Source organism: Hemiscyllium ocellatum, chromosome 13, assembly GCF_020745735.1.
Source record: "Hemiscyllium ocellatum isolate sHemOce1 chromosome 13, sHemOce1.pat.X.cur, whole genome shotgun sequence".
NCBI lineage: Eukaryota > Metazoa > Chordata > Chondrichthyes > Orectolobiformes > Hemiscylliidae > Hemiscyllium > Hemiscyllium ocellatum.
This window is the reverse complement of record NC_083413.1, coordinates 64204543-64223743: the sequence shown is the minus strand read 5'-3', so window position 1 is coordinate 64223743 and position 19201 is coordinate 64204543. Positions and strand designations below refer to the sequence as shown.

The 19201-nt window shown below is 41.7% G+C and overlaps 1 protein-coding gene across 1 annotated transcript in view; it reads right to left on the bottom strand.

Annotated features, from left to right (window-relative positions):
- per2 (period circadian clock 2) overlaps positions 1 to 19201 on the bottom strand; it is an 85193-nt gene that overhangs the window by 43887 nt on the left and 22105 nt on the right. Inside the window, exons 8-12 of the mRNA XM_060834238.1 lie at positions 18746 to 18797; positions 5904 to 6046; positions 3463 to 3541; positions 2681 to 2787; positions 880 to 1033 (exon numbers count right to left, since the gene is read on the bottom strand). Coding sequence (XP_060690221.1) covers positions 880 to 1033; positions 2681 to 2787; positions 3463 to 3541; positions 5904 to 6046; positions 18746 to 18797 — 535 coding nt within the window. The remainder of the gene's footprint in view (positions 1 to 879; positions 1034 to 2680; positions 2788 to 3462; positions 3542 to 5903; positions 6047 to 18745; positions 18798 to 19201) is intronic.

The window sequence follows — 19201 nt, the reverse complement described above, 5'->3', positions numbered from 1 at the left end:
AACAGCTTATAAAACTGTAATTGCTGCTCCTGGAATTCGCAGAAATCACCTCCAATACCTAAAATATCTAAAAAAAAAGGAGTAGGCTGTTACAGCCAGAATTTTCCCCTTCCTCCCTCTTGGATTATCTAGAATCCACATGAAATCTTCAGCAGCGCCAAGTCTGCTTGACTGCACTGAAGCTATGAACATGAGGTATGACAGACATCATTAATAAGTAAGTGACGTGGATGTGGTGAATGCAGCAATGCATAAGCTTGTAGAGCAGTGAGTGGGAAACAGAATGTGAAGATGCATTTAGGTTTCAGCTACTATCATTAACCACAATGGTCATCGTCAACTCCAAATGTTTTCATAATATCACTCCTGATGGTATCCTGATCTCCTGCTGATTGAAGACATCTCAGCTCTGGTTAACTTCTAATGCTGCAGAGAACTGTGGAACATGCTCTAAACCTATTGTACTATTTCAATTCTTCTGTATTCTTACAGAGTCTTTGTGAACCAGCCCCAGCAAATAAACCAGCTGAAATGCACCTTACTGTTAATGAAGGTTGACTTGATGAAGCTCATTTGATGCTTTAAGTGCAGCTAGTCTTATGTGCATCTGGACCCCTTCCTTAGGCATGCACCAACTCTACATCATGTTAGGTATTGGCTACGCCCAAGATCAAGTAAATTAACAGGTTGCATGATATTTGCATGCTGCCTGCACCATTTTGAATAGGCACAGTTGCTTTGTGCATCATAATTCATGGGCTGATTACTGGTCAAATCTAGTTTACTTATCCTCAGATTAAATTTAACATTTAAAAAAAAATCATGTTCAAATTTCAAGTCTAATCAAATCAAACACTTTTACAAAAAAAAATTACTTACGTTCTGACTTTGTGCCTTCCAATTATGAAGGACACTTTTCTGCTCCATGGATTAACAAAGCTTGACCAACTGGTATCAATGGTGATGTATTCACCATTCTGAGAGCAGAATCGGAGAGGTGAATGTTCAAATGGTTGTCCAGCGTGTTTCAGTACTGAAATTTAAGAAAAGCCATGTTTAAAATTTTTAAAAAAAAGCTTTACCTGGTAACTCAATAACAACAATCCAATAAACATATGAACTATAATGCACAAAACATGGAATAATTGTATTCTATTACAGCATTAAAGACGCCATGAATTTAACAAGTCAATTCTTAGTGAAGCTACTACCTTAAACAATTATTAAAAATTTACAATTAAAAAAAAATCACAAATGGTTAATGAAGATTTGACAATTTCTGTACAAGCTGCACAAATGTAAAGACTATAATGGAGAATTTAGTCTGTCTACCCATTCCTTTTTTCTAAAATGCTGAATTTATGATCACTCATATGATTGGGAATAGCAACAACAGCAGGACATTCCGTTCCCTGAATTTCTTCTACCCATTAATAGGTCATGGCCGACAATCTGAACTGAAATAAAACTGGAATTTTACTTCCTTATATTTCATCTCCTTATGGAATTCAAGTTATCAATTCTCACAATTAGAGGAATTGATAAAACATGGAGCTGGAGAATGCACAACAGGTCAAGCAGCATCAGAAGACGAGGAGAGTTGACACTTTGGGCAGGACCCTTCATCAGGACTGGGGATGGGGAAGAAAGCTTTGAAATAAATAAAGGTGGGGTGGGACCGGGGTAAAGGTGGGTGCGATGGTGACAGGTGGATGCAGGTAGGAGGTGAATGGGATTGGTCAGTGGGAAGTGTGGAGCAGATAGATGGGAAGTAAGATGGATAGGTTAGGTCAGAAGAGGGAGGGCTGGACCTGGGATGAGGTGGGGATGGGGGAGATTTGGAAGCTGGTCAATTCTATGTTAAGGCCGTAAGGTTGTCAGCTCCTCAGGCAAAAGATGAGGTGTTCTTCCTCCAGTTTACATGTGGCCTTATTGTGACGCTGGAGAAGGCCCAGGAGGGACATGTCATTGGGAGAGTGGAAGGGGAGTTGAAATGGCTAGCAACCAGGAGGTGGGATTGATTGGCACGTGTGGACCACAGATGTTTCCTGAACTGATCCTGGTGTTTGCATTCAGTCTCTCTGATGTAGAGGAGACCACATCAAGAGCAATGGATGCAGTAAACCAGATGAGAGGAAATTATTTGGAGGACTGGCATTTCTGCTGGTAGCAAATGGCTGGAGGTGCTTAGTAATCATAAGGAATTGGAAAGAATGAAACAATCATTTTTCATGCTTCTTTGTGGACATAGATGTTTCCAGCAGTGATACAACCTCTAGCTTCTGATTGCAACAAACCGTAATGACATTAGAGTGAATAAAAAGTCATCACCACTCCTTCCAAAACAAGAAGAGGTTACCCAATGCAGCTCACTGGCCATTTTTAGGAACCCTCAGCTGAGATCTGAAGAATGTGAAATCTAGTTTATCTACCCCCAAGGTTGTTAAAGTTGGCATTTTGTTCCTTCGGTTATACTACTTCAGTTTTTCTTCACGCCGAGAAAAAAGATCAACATCTGACCAGATTAAAATAAAATAAAAATGTGGCTCATGCTGCAGTAGGCATCTATGATCTGTTCCTTCGGAAGCACAGCTGACATCCATAGCAGATAGTTAAACAAAGCATAGGGAAAAATCACATTGGACATTACAATAAAACGAGTTAGCATCAACAAACTTACTTTTCTTATGAATGCCTAGCATCAAAGGTTGATCATCTGGATGCAGATGCATCAGCACAGGCATTCCAATTAGATCTTGAGGCAAGTAACCCAACAAAGGAACAGCCCTTTGACAGAAAAATTGAAGATTCTGATGTTCTGCACAATAAAGTACATATCTACAATATTCTTAAAACTATGAAGTCCATGCTTTGCTGTACAAATAATGAACAAAAAGCACAAAAGACACACACACAGAACTGTAATCAAGAATATAGTAAGTGTAGATTGAAACAAAGGAAACACAAATTTGGTTTCCATGCCAATATTTTGTTTCCCTGTTTGGAATACTATACACCCCATTTTGCATCCTTCAAAATATATGCAACCACCTGTTTGCCCTTCATGATGTACTTTGTCATAAAACTTAAAGTAGGAGTATTCAACTGTTTGGGTAAGGAAAAGGAGAGGAATGTGGGAGAAACAATTAAATAAATTTTTCTTTGGAAATGATGGATAATTACATCTAAATTACTCAAGTTGATACCATTGTTATTAAAAATGCAAACACCCCAGATACACCATTTGGCCTGTAGGGGGCATCTCTCCCACAGACAGAGGTTTTCAGAGAGTGTTTTGGCAGGAGACCTATTTATTGGGAACTGCATTTCAAACAGTCTGGTAGGACTACAAAAATTTGGAATTTTCAGTTTTAACAAAAAAGCACTAGGCTCTCAAATTGCTGCAAACATTCTTTTTTACACAGGCATATTGTTTAGAAAACCAAAGTAGTGGACTCATACCTCTCATCAACATCCTGGAATACGCAGCTGGGAGTGTGTGTCGTGGTAAAAACTCTCTTATCATGAGGAATTCTTGGTGCTGAAAATAAATTACTTCTTCAGAGAGATTGGCAGGCATAACAAAGTCACTAATATTAAAATAAGTTTTATCTTGTAAAGTCCACTTGGCTAAATTAGCCTGGAATCAGAACTCTATGAATGTAATCTGCTTCCAAATGGCATTACTTAAAAACATACTTAATCCAGTAATTCACGTATCCATGGTTTTACACAAATATCTGGAAGGCATGTTAACAGACATGTCAATAGAGCATCTATATAAAACAACTTCTATAAGATTTTAGATCAGATCCCACTAAAACAACTTTGAACCTAAAATAATAATAATAATTTTAGAGAGCAAGTTAATGAACTGACAATATTGATGAAGTACAGAATGTAATACATCAATATTTGACAGAATATGACTAATAACAGGTACGTTTTCATTATACAGTCTTGTTAATAAGAAACTGTGTGACACTGAAAATGTTTTGGATGCTAAACTCTGCATACTAATTGTCCTTAGACAAAAAATAACTACTGAATTTACTCAGATATACCAAAGCAAAACTTCAAATTAAAGAGATACTTGTAGTTCACACATCTCTGCCGACCAGCTTCTTAGCCGATTCTATTTTCCTGGAGAATCTAACAGGACTTCCAACTATTTCAAATTGCTGCATATATTTGCACTCTATGTAAAAGTGATCCAGCTCAGAGTTCTGTGGGATTTCCCCCATAAACCCTTTCCCATGCTGCTACTCTCCAACTTCTGGTCTGGTATTTACAGACTCGCTGATGAAATGGTCAATGTAGGAGTCAGAACAGTTAGCAGGGATCTTCTATGTCAAGAGGGTCATTAAAAGGAAAGTCATGGTCCCAGTAAGAGCCATTTAAAAGAGGCTTTTTAAAATCAATATGGGACTAATGAGGTGTATAAGAATGTAGGAGACATAGCCCCATCAATTTACTATTGGAATTGCTGGGGACTTTAATATATTACAGCCACCACAGTAGATGCACTTTGATGTAAATCGAGATGGCTTTCCATCAGGGTCTGCATGCTGTTAACAAGGCTATGAATATTCAAATTAAACATGTGGTACAGAGCTAGAAACAAGTTAATGAATATAAAAGTAAAAAACAAGTAAAGTTGCCGAAGTCTTACCAGATGATATGGCTGCTCTATCATTACAGAGACACACCTGGTGGTAGTTAAACCCAATGGTCACCACACCTCAGACAAGGTGAGCAACTGTGAAGCAGAGTCTTTCATGGTGATTTCAGCCAGTGTAGGAACAGTACTGAAACTGAAAGAGAAAATGCTGGAAAATCTCAGCAGGTCTGGCAGCATCTGTAAGGAGAGTAAAGAAATGACGTTTTGAGTCTAACTGACCCTTTGTCAAAGCTTTGACAAAGGGTCAGTTAGAATTGAAACATCAGCTCTTTTCTCTCCTTACAGGTGCTACCAGACCTGCTGAGATTTTCTAGCATTTTCTCTCTTGGTTTCAGATTCCAACATCTGCAGTAATTTGCTTTTATTATTTTAGGAACAGCACTGGTTAGGTCAGTTGGTTTGATAGCTGGTAGGAACTCTGCAGAGAGACACAGTAGTTCTTGTTGAAGTTCGTCCTGAGCAGATCCATGACGCAGGACTCTGTGCTCTACAGTCTGTTCCCTGGGATGTACACCAAGACAAATATCGAATGCACCTGAAGGGCCATCAACCTAGTGGAAGATACTCTTTGGTCTACCTGAAACTTGTTGGTCTTCCAGAGCAAGGAGTTGACCTCAGTGTTGCAGACTGGCAAGGTCCAGAACTATGTGCTGAGGGGCACGTTAAAGCTTGGGAAAGCTGCCACCAAGGCTCATTGGGGAAATGCCACCATCTAAGATCTTTCGGCCAAAGTATAATGGGGAGGTGTTCATTTATTGAACTCTTCTGGTGCTTCAAAATATACGCAAGTAGTATCTTGCATAAGTTAGAAATGCCTTTGTGTTTGCTAGAACGGTCGGGAAACTTAACTCCAAATGTTTGTTTGTTCTCCATGTGCAAAGACTGCACAGAACTGAACTGCTTTAGTGGCTATGTATATGAAGAATTTTTATGAATAAAAGTATATTTTTAAAATAAAAGCTGGATGGCTGGTTTGAAATGCTAATGAATGGTCAAATGCAGTATGACACGTACGCCTTGTGCGCTTAGTTACGCGCATGCCATATGAAAAGTAATTGGTCCAAGTTGAGCAAAATAAGTTGGAAAATGTAATCTGTTCACTATTAAAATAATCAATGATTAATTAGGAAATTAATTAGGGGGGAGGAATCTGGCTCAGTGAGATGAACGAACCTGTCTCTTTTTATGTGCAGTATGTTATATAGAATCAGAAAGCTCTTACCTTCATAGCCTGAATGCACTCTTTCAGCAAGCAACAGACAGCAGAGTTGGTCATCATCATCTTCAGATAACCGCACCTTTGTGAGGTAAGTTGTCATACGAAAGGGATAGTAATGGATGCTGTGACCTCGCTGTCGATCTCCACTGTGAAACAAATACCAGTAAAAATATGAAGTGGACAACCAATAGAAGATGTAATAAAAAGTAAGAAATTTGTCAATGCTGTAACATTTTGTTTAGTTGTAGCTACTGTCGACTAAGACGAGGGGCAAATTTTTTTTTTTAAAAAAACACAGTGGGTCATGTTGGTCAACAGTGAGCTTCAGAACCAAAATATTACCAAATTAGTAAGACACGTTAAAAAAAAGGGGCTCAAAGTTCCAGAACAAAAGCAAACCCACAAATTTCTGTGTATATTTATTTATAACAAGGGGGTAAATAATATGTCAAACAAAGTCCAAGTGGTTTGTGATCTTAACTACAAAAGATTGCTGTTTCAATTTTCATTCCAACTCTATTGTATGTACAGTACTATATCAATGCTAAAAAGTCAACATAATTAGCAGTTTTACTTAATTTACAATGACGTTGAATGTCATCTAGTTACTCATCATCATTGCATAACATCACTAAACAAACATTGTTTCTGCACAGACAGCTACAACACTGGCATTCACCCAGCAATGTGGAACATCCTCCAGGTAAACCCTGTTTACAAAACTAAAAGGACAAATCTGCTCAGGGTAAATGCACCCGTTTACTTTCAATCACCAGTACTGGAACTGAATGTGTAATCGGATATAAAACACATTTGTTCAACAATTACATTAATATGGTTCTGCCAGGGTCACTCAACTCCAGACCTCATCATCCAGCCTTGGTCCAAACATGGTTTGAAGACCTGAATTCCACAAGGCGATGGGAGAATGGGAGCAGCACCTGAATGTTGCCCGCAAAACCATACAATCCTTACTTGGAATTACATCACCACTCCTTCATAGTAGTTAGGTAACAATACTTGACCATTCTCTCTATTACCATACACATGGACTGCGGTGACTAATGCAGTGACTGAATACCATCTGCTGAACATCAATAAAAACATGTGTATTAAGTAATGTGATTCATGATTCACGTATTTATCAAAACAATAAAATGCTTGGTCGATAAAGAGAAAGGGTCTGTGATTTTTGGACATATTTTAATAATACTTATATTGATCTTGAAATATAAATAAAAGAAAATTCTTTACATATTGTATTCCACAACTTCATTGCAAGAGTGACTCAATAGGCTTTGTAAGGTCATATTGGAAATTTAACAGCAAAGCTGTGCACTGTAAACTCTCACAAGCAATACTATGATAATGACGAGATAATAGGCTGAATTTCTTTTTGCCAAGTCTTCACTTGGGGTGATTCATGGAGGGTTTATTGCCATGGTGATTTTACTCATGTAATCTTCTGCTGGGATCCTCATTAAATTTTATGTTTGGGCTCGATAACGCCCTTCTCAAACAAACAATCAGGCGGTGGCAGCAGTTGAGTACTTGGGATTACCTTTTACCACTGGCGCCATACTTAAACCCCAGCAGAGCACCATGTCAAATGCTGAAAGCCAGGAACTCCACCAATTGGTGTGCCAACAATTCTGGCAACAAGGTATCATAGAGAGGGGATTGGCATTCTGCTTCAAATTAGGACCCAGATGTGCTGGTGGCCAGGATGGTGGAGAGGAGGGCCATCTTCTTCCTTGTGGATTGGCAAAGGGGTTGCACTACACAAGTGTAAGTGCCACTGTCTTCTGTTTCCTCAGACCCACTAACTGTCACTGCATAGGAACAAGCACTAAAAGTAAGACCAAAAGTCTGCAACTCTCACCGTTGCATGCAAAATCCCCACTTAATGACTCCCACCCAGCTGAACTACTAACCCCACCTGCCCTCTGCATTTCGTACTCGCATACCAGGGGTGTCTCATCACTTCTGCCGCTCCTGCGCCACCAATTACAGCTCTTGCGTCCAATTCCTCATTCAATCCCTACTTTTGTAGGAGGTAAGGTTAATAAAAGGAGATCGTGGAGGCCAAAGTTAATGTGAACACCTTGCTATAGGGCCTTGTCTCCATTCATGTTCCAAATTTACTATCACCTTGTATGTCTGACACTTCTCTGATGGCCAATTTCATTGCAGGAGGAAAATGTCTCGTATCCATGAGGAGAAGACCAAAAATGGGGTTGGTGTCGTCAATATTTGGCCTCTTGCCCTCCCTACAAGAGTATCTTTGAGACGGTTGGAGAGGATCGAGACCACTCCTGTGGGTCACTGAGCTGTCCATGTCAAAGAAGTCCACTTAAAAGCTTCATAATGCAGTGCTATTCTCCCATTACCACCATTGTTACCTTATTCTTAAAATTCTCCAAGACTGTCCATATTGCACTCAGCCAAAAGAAGGACAGTGCTTCACCTTTAACTTACTCCAACTTGTAGAAACAAGTCACATATCCTTCCAAGGATAGACAAGCTTAGAGATTGGGTAGGTTTTCTCTCTAGATTCGACTCAGGAACACAATCTGGTGATCACATCACTGGCGTCTCTCCGCAGTTGATTGGGGAAGAAATGACATTTAGAGAACTGCCAGAAATCTAACATCTGCTGAACCCCAGGCAGATGACGATCTATGTGCTGGCTGTTACTGACTTCATACAACAGGACAGTCACAGGAACAGTAGGCAGGCATGTCAGAAGCACTCAGTAAACTAGACTGAAGGTTGACCAATGTTTTCATTACTGTGCTGGGGTTCTGGAATGCATGCAACTGGAACCACACAGTAGTCATCCCAAATGCAACCCCCAAAACTGTACAAGTTTCAGTCAAGTCGGGGGGGAGGGGGGGAGCCAATGTTTGGGCTGGCCACTCTCAAGATACCTAGGCCCTCCAATCATATACACACCAGGGCTCCTCCACCCCAGCTGATGATTCTGGGACTGGACAAAAATGTAGTAGGAAAGCAAGGGAAGAAAAATGCTATGACAGCACAATGGAAGCATGGATGACACATGGTTGTAAGTAGACTTTCACATCCATGCAAACATATGCACATCAAGTAATTTTAGCTGTAAGGTCTGTTTATATGGTTAATCATTTCAGAGATAAACAGCCTCGTCCTACATGCCAAGGAGGCTGGAAGGTATATTTCTGTAGCATTGCTAATTGCGGAGAAGCATCCTAAATAGAAGTAGATTTTAGGGATTCCTCAACCCTTAAGTTACCAAGTGTAGCTAAGGCTTGGTAGGTTAATAAAATGAGATCATGGAGGCCAAAGTTAATGTGAACACCTTGCTGTGGGCCTTGTCTCCATTCATGTTCCAAATTTACTATCACCTTGTATGTCTGACACTTCTCTGGTGGCCAATTTCATTCTTAACAAAGATTCACACACTATTTCAATTAATGGGTGATGACCAAATGGCATTGAAACTCTGCCTCATTGTGCAAACAAAATCGATCTTACCCTCAGAGACTCCACTCACTGTATTAGATTAGATTAAATTAGCTACAGTGTGGAAACAGGTCCTTCGGCCCAAGTCCACACCGACCCTCCAAAGAACAACCCACCCAGACCCATTCCTCTACATTTATCCCTGCGCCTAACACTATGGGCAATTTAGTATGGCCAATTCACCGAACGTGCACATCTTTGGACTGGGAGGAAACCAGAGTACCCAGAGGAAACCAAAGCAGATACACGGAGAATGTGCAAACTCCACACAATTGCCAGAGGCGGGAATTGAACCCAGGTCCCTGGTGCTATAAGGCAACAGTGCTAACCACTGAGCCACTATGGTCACAGCACCAGGATCCTAGGTTCAATTCCAGCCTCGGGCGACTGTCTATGTGAAGTTTGCACATTCTCCCTGTGTCTGTGTGGGTTTCCTCCGGATGCTCCGGTTTCCTCCCACAGTCCAAAGATGTGCAAGAGAGGTGAACTGGCCTTGCTAACTTGCCCATAGTGTTAGGTGCATTAGTCAGAGGGGAAATGGGTCTGGGTGGGTTACTCTTCAGAGGGTTGGTGGACAGGTTGGGCCAAAGGGCCAACTGTAGCACACTGTTTCCACACTGTAGGAAATCCAATCTCACTGTATTACTGGCAACCATTTTGTTCCTTATTGTATAGTTGAGATTTGGTTGAAGATGTCACACTTTCCAGTTCACACTCCTGTGTTGGAACTTCAAGTTCTGCCTGATCATCAGGATTCCTCCACCTCCAAGGCCTTCACGTTCTGTTTTGCATTCCACTCCATGTCAATCCCATCAGTTTTCAGGATATCCATGTGCCCATCCAAATTTGTTATTTAATGGTTAATGTCCTCAATTTTCTTCTTTCAGCTCTTGGATTACTGCACACATATGTCCAGTGTAACTACAAGCCTGCTCCTTTGCAGTAGCAGATCTCAATTTACATCTGGAGTTTCCCCCTTCACCGTCATTATAGTAAAAAGTGAAAAACTCAAGGCTGGGGATGGGATGCTGTGACACTAGGGAATAAATTGCCCATAGTGTTAGGTGCATTAGTCACCTATTAACACCCTTTGTTGATGTTTACTGCTCAAATCCCCAGCACTGACTGTTGGCCAGCTCCAGATGGACTTATGAAGACAATCCTGATTGCTAAGATTCCAGCACCCTGACTGAGGTCTTCTCAACATTCAGATGGACCTACCAATGATCCTCAGACTGGATGTATGTGACCTCCCAGATTAGCTATGGCCAATCTCTAAACTACAAGGACTAGGATCATCATACTCAGGTTGTACCAAGCTCCTGATGGAGCATGGTCAACCGCTGGGTAATGTTCAGATAAAGCTCTTGGCAAAGTGTTGAAGCAAACCCCACTGATGGAATTCCCCTTCCAGTCCCCTTGGACTTTGAAACACATTGCGGTGTTTGCCAATAAAGCTGCTGGTACATTCTACAAGTGTGACACGGATGTAGCATTATGCTGAAGAGCAGTACATCTGCCCCCTTGAGTATTCAGTGCTGGTAACCATGACAAGATACTAATCTTTCTGTCTGTAATAAAAGGCAAGGCAGGCCAGATTTGCTTTGATTTATTACAGTCACGTGTACTGAAATACAGTGAGAAGTATTGGTTTGAAAGCTATTCAGGCAAATCATACCGTACGCAAGTACATCAGAGTCACAGAACAGAATGCAGAGTAGGCAGCCTTGTGGGGCACCAGCGTTGAGGATTATGCTGGAGGAGGTTTTGTCTCCTATCCTTAATTATTACAGTCTGTAAGTCAAAAAGTTGAGGATCCGGTTGCAGAGGGAGGAGCAGAGTCCTAGGCGATGGTACGTGAATTGTAATGGATCAAGGCAATCTGGGAGGCTGGAGTTGTTGTGCACCATTACGAACCTCTCAAAAGTACTGCATAGTGATGGATATCAGAGCCACCAGGCAGCAGTCATTACAGGTCAGGCAGCATCCAAGGAACAGGGGAAAAAAAAAAAATCAATGTTTCGGGCAGGAGCCCTTCATCAGGAATTCCTGGTAAAGGGCTCCTGCCCGAAATGTCGATTTTCCTGTTCCTCAGATGCTGCCTGACCTGCTGTGCTTTTCCAGAACCACTAATCTGGACTCTAATTTCCAGCATCTGCAGTCCTCACTTTTGCCTAGTAGTCATTACAGCACACTGCCTGATTTTTCTTTGGCACTAGGATGATAGTGGTCTTCGAAGCAGATGGGAACCTCACATCGTAGTAGGGAGAGGTTAAAAGATTTCTGCAAATACCCCTGTCAGCTGGTCCACGCAGGAGCGGAGTGCAGCATCGGGGACTCCAACCGGTTTAGTCACTTTCCATGGGTTTACCCTCAAGAAGGCTGATCTAATATCGGTATGGTAACTGTGGGTACAGATTCATCTGGGACTGTCGAAGCAGGTGACATTTCACTGATCTTCTGATCAAAACAAGCATAAAACGCACTGAGCTCATCAGGGAGGAATACACTGCTGTCAGCGATTCTACTCAATTTCACTTTTGTTTTGAAGTTGTGAGTGTACTGTACCTTTAAGGGAGCTGAAATTTCCAGCTAGCAGTGTTCTGAACAAGGTAACAATGTAACATTTGGTCTCACAACTAGCTAAGAGTGGTGTTGCCTGGATACAACAACAAATTCAAGTTCGGCCAGTTTAAGTTATGCCCCAAGATACCAAACTCCAAACAATTTTGAATTTAGTATTTTGACAATATTAAAACCAATGCCTTGGGGTATAGATATCAAACATTTTAAATAGTTACCCAGAGTGGCAAAGAGAACTGCCAAAAAAACCAACAAATACAGGCTGCCCGCAGAACAGCTTTCTTGAAAGATACCTTTATCTATCAACGACCTGTGAAACAGAGTCCCATAGAAGACGATGACAGAGGAAAATCTACAAAGGACACTCGGCAAGCTGACTGGTTTTGAAATGTGATAATTTTTTTTGTAAGCCGTAATCAGGATTTAAAAAAAATTGGACCAGTATTATAGAGGGAAAGAGATAGGTTTAGAGGACGGAATTGTAAGTAGTTGTTAGTTACTCTCTGTTAGACTTAAAAAAAAGTTAATTTTTACTTTAGATTGAGACTTTTGGGATAGTTCTTTGCCTCTTGAATTTTAACAGATTACAGCACAGGGTGAATCTTTTCTGTGTTGCTGGTTTAAATTAGCAGAGGGGTTTACAATATTTCGTAACACTTTGTTGCCCATTATATTGTGTAATCTTTACCACAATCAACAAGTGTTCGCGAAGTTAGTCCGGGACTCCAATTTATTTGAGTCATGTCTCTTGCCGTCCTTCATGGCCTTGTCAAGATTGACCTATACAGGAAATCTAGGTAGAGTCAGTAACTTGAAAGCCTCAGACCTGAACTTCAGTAGGGAGTGGATCTCCCAGTTCATCCATGGTTTCGGGTTGGGAAACACTTGGTTTAACTTCTTTGGAGTGCAGTCGTCTACATATTTAATGACCAAGTATGTGATGGTAGTGGCATGCTCATTTAGGTTGGCTGCTGAGTTGTTGAATATGGGCCAGTCCACTGACTTCAAGCTGTCACATAAGAGCTCATCTGTTACCTTGGACTAGCACTGTATGAGTTTCTGTATAAGATTCTCATGGTTCAGTTTCTGCTTGTAAGTAGGGAAAAGGAAGACAGCCTTACAGTATGGTTTCCCAAAATGCAGGCAGGAGATGGAGTGGTAGGTGTCTTTGATGATTGTGTAGCAATGGTCAAGCTATTTAGGTTGCTGGTGGGACTAGGAAATATGCTGATGGTCTCTTGGTAGCACATTCTGGACACTGTTTACAGTGACGTAGACCTTGGGTAGTCTGTCTCAAGGTTATCTGCAGCGGTGTATATTTCATCAAGTGCACTCTTCCTAATGGAGTTGGGATGTAAACTGCTGTTAGGATAGCAGAAGTGAACGCCTGCAGCAGGCTGTAGGGACAGCACTTCACTGTTAGTGATTCTCAGTCGGGGGAGCAGTAGATTATCAGGATTGACAGGTCTGAGCAACAGGAAACATTGATTGGGAGGCAGACCCGTCTGCCCTTTGCCTTGCCTAACTATGCATTTTGGTCCATCCAACAGATTGAGAAACTCTTAGGATGCAAGGCTGCAGACAGGTGAAGGAGTGAGCCATGTCTCTGTAAAACAGAACACACAGCAGTCTCTCAATTCTCTTTCGTAGTTGAATCTAGCTTCAAACTCCTCCAGCTTGTATTCAACAGCTTGGACATTTTGTCAGGCATAAGCTGGGAAGGGGAGACTTGAACCTCCATTGTTTCAGCCCCACGTGCAGGCCAGCATGTTTCTTGGATTAGTGGCTGCCTGTAGTCAGGCCTTGGAGTTGGTGTGGATAGTCTGCCGTTCCATAAGGTATGTGGGTGCGTCCGGTGGCAACCCGGACACAGGTCGTGGCCTCGGATGCTCCATCAGCCTTGTTCATGGTCTGGTTGCGCCTCAAATGTTCGGACTACATGAGATCGGGCATCTGGATCAGGAGTATTCAAGCAAACACAAAGTGAAACAATCTTGTGCTGATGCACAAGATGGATGGGTGTCCCTGAACAGAGATCAACCTGGCAGTAGCACTGCAATGTAAGAGTCCATGAGCTCATAAGTGTAATGGTGAGAAGTATCGTGAGTTAGGCAGAGATCAGCCATGACTACGTGAGAAGGCTGGTTTTTAGGTGACGCTGACTATTGCGTTTGAAGGGTGAAGGCAATCCCTAACCATGAAACACGCAATGAACTGCTGGTGAATCAACCTTCAAACAAAGACCCAAAGAAGCAACCAGTGAGCTGCATCCATGGGCTATCCACTGACTTTCAAGCCAGGAAATGGTGCTATCTACTGTGTCAGCAGTACGTAAAAGAATCACATATTACATACAAATGTGGCAATAAGCTATTAATGAGATAGATACAGAAATAGGCACCACTTGCTAATGAGACTCTGAATTTGCTATTAAAACCTCAAAAAGAAAAAACTGGACATTTCTTGACATTAGATTTTCAGACACTTTCCCACCATGTTTCAACTTGATCCACATTGCTCAAGGGCCAGGAAAACTCCAATTGTTCTTGCATGATGTTGACTGAAGGTTGAATATTGGTCAGGAATGAGAGATGTTAAGTGTTAAGCGATATCTTATGTCCACTTACAAGTACAGATTAGGCCTCAGTTTATTGTGTTGTCTGAAAGTCTCTGACAAGGAAACAATGGGTTTTCAGCCCAGATTTTGATGCTCAAAGTATGGGACTTGCACCCACAACCTTTTGACTTAAAGATGACCATACCACCGAGTGAGTCAAGGTTGGGACTGGCTGAAACTATTCTAGAACATAGAACAATACCGCGCAAAACAGGCCCTTCGGCCCTCGATGTTGTGCTGACCTGGGGGAGCGTTCCCCCCCCCCCCACACTATCCCAAAATCATCCATGTTCTTATCTAAAGGATTGTTTAAATCTCCCTAATGTGGCTGAGTTGACTACATTAGCAGGTATGGCATTCCACACCCTTACCACTCTCTGCATCAAGTACCTTCCTCTGTCATCTGTCTTAAATCTATCACCCCTCAATTTGTAGTTATGCCCTCTCATACAAGCTGACGTCATCATCCTAAGAAAAAGTATTTCACTGTCTACCCTATCTAATCCCCTGATCATCTTGTATGGCTCTATCAAATCCCCTCTTAGCCTTCTTCTTTCCAATGAGACCAGGCAACATCCTGGTAAATCTCCTCTGTACATTTTCCAAAGCTTCCATATCCTTCATGTAATAGGGTGACCAGAACTGTACACAATATTCCAACTGCGACCACACTAGTGTTTTGTATAGTTACAGCATGACATTACAGCTCCGGAATTCAATCCCTCTACCAATGAAACCTAACGCACTGTATGCCTTTTTCACAGCACTATCCACCTGAGTAGCAATTTTCAGGGATCTATGCACATGGACTCCAAGATCCCTCTGCACATCCACACTACCAAGAATCTTTCCAGTGACCCAGTACTCTGCCTTCCTGTTATTCTTCCCAAAATGCATCACCTCACATTTAGCTGCATTGACCTCCATTTGCCACCTCTCAGCCCAATTCTGCAGTTTATCCAAGTCGCCTTGCAACCTGTAACATTCTTCCAAACTGTCCACTACTCCACCGACTTTAGTGTCGTCTGCAAATTTACTAATCCATCCACCTATGCCTGCGTCTAAGTCATTTATAAAAATGACAAACAGCAATGGTCCCAAAACAGATCCTAGTGGCACACCTCTAATAACTGGACTCCAGACTGAATATTTTCCATCAACCACCACTCATTGCCTTCTTCCAGAAAGCCAGTTTCTAATCCAAACTGCTAAATCACCCTCAATCCCATGCCTCTGCATCTACTCCAACAGCCTACCATGTGGAACCTTATCACAGGCTTTACTGAAGTCCATGTATACCAAGTCAATTGCCATACCCTCATCTACATGCTTGGTCACCTTCTCAAAAAACTCAATGAGGTAGGTGAGACACAACCTGCCCTTGACGAAACCATGTTGACTGTCTGCAATCAAATTGTTGCTTGCTAAATGATTATAAATCTTATCTCTTATAGTCCTTTCCAAAACCTTTCCTAAAACAGAAGTAAGGCTCACTGGTCTATAATTACCTGGATCATCTCTGCTGCCCTTCTTAAACAATGGCACATTTGCAATCCTCCAGTCCTCAGGTACTAAACCTGTAGACAATGACGACTCAAATATCAAAGCCAATGGCTGTGCTATCTCCTCTCTAGCTTCCTAGAGGATCCTTGGATAAATCCCATTTGGCTCAAGGGACTTTTCTACTTTCACTCCTTCTAGAATTGATAACACCTGTGAGTAACTAACCTCGATTCTTTCTAGTTTAATATCTCATACCTCATGCTTCTCTTCTACAATATTCTCCATTTCCTCAGTGACCACCGATGAGAAATGTTCATTAAGCACCTCTCCGATCTCTACAGGGTCCACACTCAACTTCCCACTTCTGTCTTTGACTGGCCTTATTCCTACCCTAAATCATCCTTTTATGCCTCACATACCTATAGAAAGCTTTAGGGTTCTCCTTTATTCTATTTGCTAAAGACTGCTCGTGTCCTCTCTTTGCTCTTCTTAACTCTCTCTTTAAATCCTTCCTAACTGATCTGTAACTCTCCATCGCCTCATCTGTACCAGATTGCCTCATCAACACAAAAGCCTCCTTCTTCTGCTTAACAAGAGATGCAATTTCTGTAAACCACAGTTCCCTTACTTTATCACTTCTTCCCTGCCTGACAGGGACATACCTATCAAGGACACTCAATATCTGTTTCTTAAACCAGCTCCACCTTTCGATTGTCTGCATCCCCTGCATTTTGCTACCCCATTCTGTGCATCCTAACTCTTGCCTAATCGCATTATAATTGCTCTTGCCCCATCGATAACACTTGACCTGTGGCACGTACCTATCCCTTTCCATCGCTAAACTATGGTTACTCTCCCCAAAGTGCTTACCTAAAACTAAATCAAACACCTGGCCTAGTTCATGACCAAACACCAGATCCAGTGTGGCCTCCCTTCTTGTCGGCCCTTCAGCATACTGTGTCAGTAAACCTTCCTGTACATGTTAGACAAAAACTGGTCCACCGGACGTACTAGAGCTATAAAATTTCCAGTCAATGTTGGGGAAGTTCAAGTCCTCCATAATGACCATCCTGTTCCTTTCACTCCTACTCAGTATAATTTTGCTAATCCTCTCTTCCACCTCCCTGGAACTCTGCGGAGGGCTATAAAAAATTCCAAGCAGTGTGACCTCTCCTATCTTGTTTCTAACCTCAGCCCACACTACCTCAGTGGACGAGTCCTCATCAAAAATTCTCTCAGACACCATTATATTATCTTTGACTGACAAGGCCACGCCTCCCCCTCTTTTACCGCCTTGCCTGTTTTTAATGGAAGATCTAAATCCTGGAACCTACAACATCCATTCCTCACCGTGCTCTATCGATGTTTCTGAAACGGCCATAACATCGAAGTTCCAGGTACCTATCCATGCTACAAGCTCACCTACCTTATTTCGGATACTTCTGGCATTGAAGTAGACACACTTCAAACCAGTTTGCTGTCTGCCAGCACATTCCTGTGACCCTGAAATCTTGTCCCTGTCCTTCGTACTCTCATTCCTCTGTGCACTGCAAATACACCTCTGATTCCTATTCCCCTGCTGAGCTAGCTTAAACCCATCCGAATAGCACCAGCAAATTTCTCACCCAGGATATTAGTACCCCTCTGGTTCAAGTGAAGACCATCCTGTTTGTACAAGTCCCACATTCCCCAGAATGAGCCCCAATTATCCAAAAATCTGAAACCCTCCCTCCTGCGCCATCCTTGCAGCCACATGTTTAGCTGATATCTCTCCCTATTCATCAACTTGCTATCACGAGGCACGGGTAACAAACCAGAGATAACAACTCTTTGTTCTAGCTCTCAGCTTCCACCCTAGTTCCCCGAAATTCTGCCTTACATCCCTAACCCTCTTTCTAGCTATGTCGTTAGTACCTACATGGACAACGACCAGAGGCTGGTCACCCTCTCCCTTCAGGACCCCAAAGATATGATCAGAGACATCACAGACCCTGGCACCTGGGAGGCAACACAGCAACGGTGAGTCTCGTTCATTCTCAACAAACAAAAATACATTTAGTTCACAAGGTTAGTCAATGAAGATATAACTGCAAAGGGGCATGTGGTTCACAGTACAGGAGGTCAACATAAGACCTTATGAGGGGAGGAATGCAGAGCAAAAGCCAGGCTAACCTTACTTGGGATTCATAATCTTGCATGTTCAAGATGCTGTTGTATTATGTTAAAACTCGCACAACACCAGGTTATAGTTTAACAGGTTAATTTGGAAGAACTAGCTTTTGGAGTGCTGCTCCTTCATCAGGTGGTTGCCATCATCTAAATGAAGGAGGACTCTGAAAGCTAGTGATTCCATATAAACCTGTTGAACTATAACCTGGTGTTGCAATTTTTAACTCTGTACACCCCAACCCAACACCGGCATCTCCAAATCAGCCGTTGTATTATAAATGTAAATATTTCAGCATATAAAAGCTTTAGCACATTCCGAGGCAAAAGTGTCCATCAGCTGGTCGTGGTGTGAGTTTTCATGCTGAGCTTCACCACTCAAGGCTACATAACTGTCCACATGGAATTTTTTCACCACTCTTCACGTGTACATAATCCTCCATAACAAAACTCCAGCCTTTCAAGTACTCACCTAATACGGCAAAAGAAAGACTTCTCTTGCATGCAGTCCGGTGGTGATGAATCTGCAAGAATAACAATTTACAGAAATATGATAAAGTTATTGAAAGGAGAGACAGGATAGAAAGATCATCATAAAACTGCTGGTTTATTGAAATTGCACATTATGCATATAGTGAATAAAATCTGTTGATGTTTAAATGACTTGGTACAGAAGAATCAAAGTAAAAGCATCAAAATGGCCAATAGTTTTGTCAAATATTATTTTTCCTGTTTATTTTGTCATAGAAACAAAAAGTAAAAGTTACTAATCTTTTAAAATAAAAGAAACAAAAAAGTGAAAGAAAGCAGGGATTACCCCAGTTTACAGAAATCAGGAGAGGCAAAGTTAGTGAAACAGCTTTGATTTGCATTTTACTTAACATGGAAGTCAGGCAAGACTTGGAATATGATTTCTGTGTTAAGTTGA